The sequence below is a fragment of the Cryptomeria japonica genome, chromosome 8 (genome assembly GCF_030272615.1).
Source record: "Cryptomeria japonica chromosome 8, Sugi_1.0, whole genome shotgun sequence".
Classification (NCBI taxonomy): Eukaryota; Viridiplantae; Streptophyta; class Pinopsida; order Cupressales; family Cupressaceae; genus Cryptomeria; species Cryptomeria japonica.
Window position 1 is genome coordinate 662,609,360 of NC_081412.1, and position 7,012 is coordinate 662,616,371.

At 34.1% G+C, this 7,012-nt stretch overlaps 1 protein-coding gene across 6 annotated transcripts; it reads left to right on the forward strand.

Annotated features, from left to right (window-relative positions):
* The first annotated feature begins 1,806 nt into the window (after window positions 1–1,806).
* On the forward strand, window positions 1,807–6,700 carry LOC131857382 (disease resistance protein RUN1-like). 6 transcript variants are annotated; one of them, XM_059209871.1, is made up of 6 exons: window positions 1,807–2,088; window positions 2,899–3,108; window positions 3,343–3,913; window positions 3,994–4,314; window positions 6,098–6,202; window positions 6,291–6,700. In XM_059209871.1, the coding sequence occupies exons 2-4, from the start codon at window positions 2,906–2,908 to the stop codon at window positions 4,135–4,137; spliced, it is 918 nt and encodes a 305-aa protein (XP_059065854.1). In that variant the 5' UTR covers window positions 1,807–2,088; window positions 2,899–2,905; the 3' UTR covers window positions 4,138–4,314; window positions 6,098–6,202; window positions 6,291–6,700. The 6 variants fall into 6 exon arrangements, with proteins under 6 accessions (XP_059065854.1, XP_059065857.1, XP_059065853.1 ...); XM_059209874.1 differs by having other exon boundaries at window positions 6,337–6,700; XM_059209870.1 differs by having other exon boundaries at window positions 6,098–6,700.
* Window positions 6,701–7,012: the final 312 nt, after the last annotated feature.

Here is a 7,012-nt window from a genome sequence, read left to right on the forward strand (position 1 = left end):
TTTCTTTGAGTGGACTTTCAAGCTTATCTTTCGATTTGGGTTGCAAGTCCTTCTAAAACCTGTCTTGTAAAGGGTTTCTGGTCCCTTAAAAACTTGTTTTTCCTTAATCAAAAACAAACTATCTAATGACATACATTACTATCTACACTCAAGAATTTATTGGATACCTCTTTTATCTCTTTATTTTTACTATTAACACAATTTTGGGTCTTGATAAAAGAGTAAGGGAGAAGTTAGTACATTTTTGCAATGTAGTCTATAATGCTTCACAATAGTCCTTAGCACTTTAACAAAGCATTACTCATTTCAAATAGGACCAAGAAAACCTTGTTTACAAGTTCAACTCTATTTTGACTAAGATCACAAGTTTCTAGGATAGAATTGAAGATTCTAGATAATTGTAACTTTTGAATCCCATCTTTGCAATTGTGGTTCTCTATTGAATATTTATATAATTAAAATTCATTTATCTCAATCTTCAAATTCATTATCCAATCCTAATGTCCAAAGATTAGTATTCTATAGCAAAATATTGTTATGTAAGCTTTACTTCAAGTTATCCAACCCAAAACCCTTCTATTTCTATTTTAGCACACCTCTAATTACAATTTCTAAAATAATTATTCTTCTTAAGCTTTATTTATTTATGTTTTCTTTAAAATTAAATTACTAACCTTAAATAAAGTTAAAGGTTGTCTTATTTTCGTTTAGTTATAAATATATGACCTTAACATTTTTTACTAAAAATTATATTGGAATCTATTTTCTATGGGGACAAGAATTTAGAGGTAGCTTTAAAAAATTAGCATCATGGTTAGTAGATCAATAAGAAGTTGGTAGGTGCTTGTTTAACTAGAGGTGAATAATTCAAATCATAAAGATGGATCTTTCATACTAATTAGACTTAATTGAGAAGAAATAATTTTATAATGACTACCAACCAAAATTAGGAATCTAAAAAACTAAAATGTTAATAAATGGAATAATTGTGTATCAAATCAAACCCCTAATTTAAATAGAAATGATGAAAAATGGAAAAAACTTCCCTCCTTAAAAAAAAATATATTTAATATAATTATAAAGTACAATAAACCTTTCATAATTTCTTCATTAACCACAACACTATTCTCACTCATGAAGGGCAAAACCGAAGAGATACCATCATAATTTAACCCCTCACCTTACGGTTTGCCACTAGGCCATCTTGGGGACTTCCTCCTTGATCACTTTTATCGTCTAAATATATTTTCTTCTTGGAGAGCTGGATATATTTAAACGAGAGGAATTACGTTTACTACTTAGTGATAATCCTAACTCGAAATGCTTCGCCCCTCCGCTCTGCGCACTAATCCGCACTCTCTTCAACTAACCATGCAGTTCTCCTCAGCTTCCTCCCTCCTTGTTTTTGCTTTTTAGGGTTCAAAACAATGAGAGTGGGACCTTACTCCACGGTTAATGAATAAAAACATTTACAGATATATTTCTAAGAATCCTATAGTTTTACTAATGAACAAAAGACCACTTGGAGGAGGAGAGTTCAGTTCAATCAAATCCATTGTAATCTGAACGTTAGTCCTTTTCTTTAATTGTGGAGTGAGATTCTTCACACAACAGAAGTCGTCAAAACAGACAGTCTGGCTTCACAAGCTCACATGCTAAACAGTAATGGCATTTAATACTAGCAAACAAAAAGCCAATGGAGGGGATGGCCCAACTAAATCGAATCATTACTGATTGACCAATCGTACATCTCCAAACCAAAAGATTAGTCGACTCGGTGGGGTTGTCTAACATACTGTTGTACAAGCCAGGGTCACTCAGTCAAAAAGTATGTCGACAACATACCAATTAGTGTGTTGCTATGGAGTTGTCTCACCTTATTTTCCCGTTTTGAAGCATCAAATCTAACGACTAGATGCAGCACTACCGTCATGTATGTGATCCATAGAGGATTCTATTTTTCCTCGGATTCGAATGACATTCTATGCTTTGCCTAGTAGAGACTTCCTATAAAAGGGTGTAAACTGTAAACTATTAGAGTTCTGCATCCAACTGAATTTCTGTCACAAGGAAGTTCCGAGAAGTCAGGTGAGTTCTGGTTTTTATGATTTTTACTAAATGGACATATATATCTATCCTATCTAGTATTGGTATGGCTTAGCTTAATTTAACTTTGGTTTTCTAAGATTGCGTTTTAGCCTTGTGAGAATGACTGCTCACTACTTAATTTAGCACTGTATAGCAGAGATTTAACAAATTAGTTGTCATTTTTATCTTTGTATATCTAATGGCTGATTTTGAATGTAGTATTGGTAGTGTTTGTTTTGATGAAAACTTGCCATGCATGCATATATAGATAGGTTTGACTATATGAACTTGATACGGTTATTGGGTGCATTTTTCTGCTTCTTAGAGGAAATGTTGATGAAAATACTGCCTTGCCCAGCAGTACATCAATCTGAAAACCCTACCAAAATTTGCAATTTGTTGAGTTTTTCACTGACATAATCAGGTGTCTCCGTGCGCTGATTTAGGGTCATCTTGTGGGGCTTTAAGGCTGGCTGTGTAGGTAATGTCATTTCAATAAAAGAGAATGGTTTTTTCTTTAAGAATGTGATTTGAGTGGATTAGTGTCTAACAAATGAGATTTATAATTCTAGAATTCTTGGAGGAGGTTGAAGATATTGTTCTTCTCATAAAGCTGGTGAATGGTCAATATTTTGTACCTTTTAAGCTAGCTATTCATGTAGTGTTCTTATTTTGTGAGTGAACAATTTTCTATATTTCTTGTTTTATAATACATTGGAAACACTTTGAACAAGCTTTATACCATCCATTCACATATTTGACAATTTGTTGATACTCTTATGATTATTTTCTTGATTGACTATGCTACAGACCCAAGATGCTTGCAAGAATTCCTGGTGTTTCTAGAGGGCTGTCCTCTAGTGCCGTGCTTATGGCAGAGGTGAAGAGGCCCTTAATAAGGAAGAGCTTAAACCATCAGACCATAATGTGCCGCCACTTTACGGTGAGTATGGATTTCACCTTAAAGTGGCTGCACGTTCTGACTGCTTATGGCAGGTTTTCAACGAGTTCAACACAGAGGTGAGGCAAATTTGAGTTTATGGTTTCCTTTTACGTATTTTGTTATTAGTATAAATATTTATTTAGTACATTTAAGAGCTTTGCAAATTTGTGGGGCACAAAATTATAGCTCTCATACAACCTGTTTTAAATTTTTCTACCTAAGAATTGCAATTACTGCTTTATCAAATTCAAGGCCTGGTTGTTTGTAAGAAGAAATTGACCTGTTGACCTTTTTTGTTCTGTTTTTAACAGAGATGGTGAAGGAAGAAGCGAGTCTTTGGCTAAGGATGTATTTATTGGTCACAGCGGCAAACAGAAGATCCTTGCTCGGGAGCTACACAAGGACCTCACAAATAAAGGTGTGTCCTGTTTCTTTGATGAGGATCCTCTAAGCTTGCCAATAGCTGAAAAATTCCCTCCCCGCATTTTTGAAGCCGCTGAGAAATGCAGAGTAGCAGTATTGGTTCTCTCAAAGGATTTCAGCCACTCAAAGTGGCCAATGCTGGAACTTTCCGCTTTTCTCAAAGCTAAAATTTCTGGCAAAAATCCAAACATGAAGATACTACCCTTGTTCTTCATGATATCGCCAAAGTCCCTTTCTGAAATTACAGAGGACAACCAAGTATGGAAAGACTTTGGGATAGCTGATGAGACTCGAGCTGAATGGCATAGGGCTTTAAGAGAAATAAGGTCAATTAAGGGTTTGGAGTTCAAAGAAGCTGAGGATATGGTGCATTTCCGAGATGAAGTTGTAAAAGCCATCTGCTCCCTACTACTTTCACACTCACCTGATTCTATTCAAGGGCAGACACGTCAAGACCAGGTAACTCACCTGTTTAACCCTCCTGAAAAATCCTGTTTTCAAGTGAGTGTCAATGTTTTTAACTTTTCCTTTGTGATTAGGTGTTGGATGGGTTAGCAGTCATCCCAATAACACTTCTTCAGCCTCGTCTTCAACAAATGTTACGGGCACAGTTCTACAGCAATATTGTATTTTCTATGGACCTGTTAAAACTTCAATGTAGATCACCCATCAGCATGCTGTGATGCCCAAACACTGAACTACAGGCCCTTTTCCATTGAAAGTGAAGACTGTTCTTACAAGAGACTTATGGATCTTGAAATTGTGATACATTTATTTGCCTTCAAGCAATTCGCTGTTCAGTTCTGGTTTTCTTCTCAACTCTTATCTGCTGCTCATATCTGCATCAACCAAAAAAGATGGTGAGTACTTTCGTTTATTTGAAATTACATTGTTTCCTTTCTGTCTTGAAGTTTGCAAATATCAATATGGTGTTATCGTTCCTCTGATAGATATGCATTATTTGAAAACAATTGCAATTGAAGGTAATTATGGAATTATCTAATAAGATGATGCAGAGCATATATTAAAATTAGTATATTATCATAAAGTTGGAGAGTGATAGAATAGTTGTATTTGCATCCCGTGAAATGTTGCTTCTCAATTCTGATAGCTGGTCAAATATGCAACAATAAAATAAATAGTGAGGAATTTCGTTTGTCTTTGGATTTAAAATTCTTCCTTTCTGTCTTGAATTGAATATGTCAATATGGTGTTTTTGATTAAGGTGTTTACTCGATTTCACTTGTTGTTTACGTGATATGCATTGTTTGTACAAATTATTGTAATTAAAAACTTATATTGTGATATGCATTGGTGGAAGTGTTTTGTAAAATTATGTAGGGCATTTTAAACTTCTGTTGTAGAAGATAACATATGATGCTCTCCACCATCATTTTCTTGTATAGTAAAATTGACTATCGTCACCTCGATATAAATTATCTTGGAATAAATTCAACAATAAACCACAGTAAGCACATAATTATAGTCTTGGGAACAGTTTTTTTAAATAAAACAATGAGTGGGAAACTTGAACAGATTCATTTTCAAAACATAACATTGAAATCAGTGCTGAAGAAAGATGCTAGCTACCAAAATTTGCCAACAAGAAAATGGAAGCAACAAAGTGGCAGCAGGAAGATGAAAAAAATAAATAATTTAAGCCTATAGAATGCAGAGCAGTGACAAATTTTTAGGTCATGGCAAACTTCACAAAGGGATTCTTATGGTATTATTTCTACTTATATATTATTTATATTCAACGGACATGTTACCAAAGTTGAAACACCTGTGTAGAATAGGAGAGCCTTCAAGTTTAGGAAGTGGAACCACTTAGGCTGTAATAGTTAGACTTACAAACCCTTACACAGCCTAGCATTAACATGAGGCAAACAACTTCATGAAAAGGTACTTTACCATGAGTTCTCCCTCAATACGATCAGGACAATTTAATGTTTAGATTTGCTAGATTCAATTATCTATATTGTAATAATTATTTTTCAAGTTAGAAAACTTGCGAGACAAATGAAGTTTATTAGGCTAATATCCGCAATCAGATTTGTAATTCACTTCTTCAACAGCCTTGAGGTCAATGAACTCTACAATAGTGATGAATTTCATTGCAATTAACACAAATACATCATTAAAACCACAAACAATTGGATGTGGATGATCAAGGGTTTCTGTCTTGTATCGCTTGAGAAGAATGCATATTATGTGCACATCAGGATAAGTGCCATTGTTGTTTTTAGGGCAGTGGTGTCATGCATCCTGGATATATGAGAAGAGCATAGGTATGGAGGAGCCCGCTGGACAATAGTGTTTTGATTAGGATCCAATCTTCTATTTCCGATAAGGTTGATGACAGCACAATTTCTAAGTTTAATTTTTTATGTATATGTTATTCTTAAGATGAGTATATATTGTAAATGATATAAAAATTGCAGTCCTTACTCTTCTAAAAATTTTTTTTTTTTTCTACAATATCAAAAAGTAGAAATAAAAATACATTTTACAAATGAATTTATATTTTTATTATTTGAAATTTTCTAATATATCTGTATAGAGGCATTATAAAAAAAACTCTCAAAATTTTATTTATAGAAATTGTAACTCAAAACTCTTTTGTAACTGTCAAAAATATAGATTTGCAGCTACGCCAAAACTTGCAGGTATCAATGAACTTCTAAATCAGCATCTTAACCTAGATCAATGAACTGTCAGAGATGCGGCAGTTAATCTGAAGAAAAGGTATCAACATGATAACAGATCAATATATTAAGATTTAGATCAGTGACTATCTTGGTGGCATTTGATTAACTCCTTTGATTTGGATCAGAGAGCTGCATGCAGAAATCTCAGCTAAACGATCTTCTGTTCTACAGTAATATGGATTCGCCTAATGAAATAATTAGATTCCAACCACGAAAGCAATGCTCCGGATTTTCATCCTGTGTATCTGCCTGATGAGGATGCCTCAATAGGAACGATGCCAACTCAAGTGTCTTGACTAAGGTTTGATCTGGAAACCCATCTTGAACTTGATAGTTTATTAAATAGGAGATGTTGGAATTACTTTGAGCGTTAGTATTGCTCCTTTTGTAATTCCTCTAGTATTGCAAACAAAGAGCACAGTTTCAAGGCAACTATAATTATTCGTGGAGTTTTATCTTTCATCACAATTTTATTAAAATGAAGTGAGGCCACTGTGAAACAGGGGGCATCATCAGCATTTTGCTATTTGTCTCAGCCTATCTTGTCCCCTATGTTTGTGTTCTTTATGTTGTTACCACTAGATATTTAGCTGGGCAATTATATTTCCCCCTGTTTAATGTGTACCAAATTGATAGTCAATGAATGCTTTAGTTGGAACATTTCATGGGTCGTGAAAGCACCATTTAATTTACTAGCCATTGCTTTTGTTGTTAAAATTATGTCAGCATTTCACCCTACAATGGACTTATCTTCACACTTCTACAAGCACTTCAGTGCTTGATTCTTTATTTTATTTATAAGCCAGTATTTTTTTCGATGAATTTCATTTGTTTGCCATTTTTTAAC

Coding starts and splice junctions, on each gene's coding strand:
- LOC131857382 (XM_059209870.1), top strand. CDS start 2,906: ATGCTTGCAAGAATTCCTGGTGTTTCTAGAGGGCTGTCCTCTAGTGCC. Junction 3,109..3,342: donor TCAACGAGTTCAACACAGAG/GTGAGGCAAATT, acceptor TGTTTTTAACAG/AGATGGTGAAGGAAGAAGCG. Junction 3,914..3,993: donor GGCAGACACGTCAAGACCAG/GTAACTCACCTG, acceptor CTTTGTGATTAG/GTGTTGGATGGGTTAGCAGT.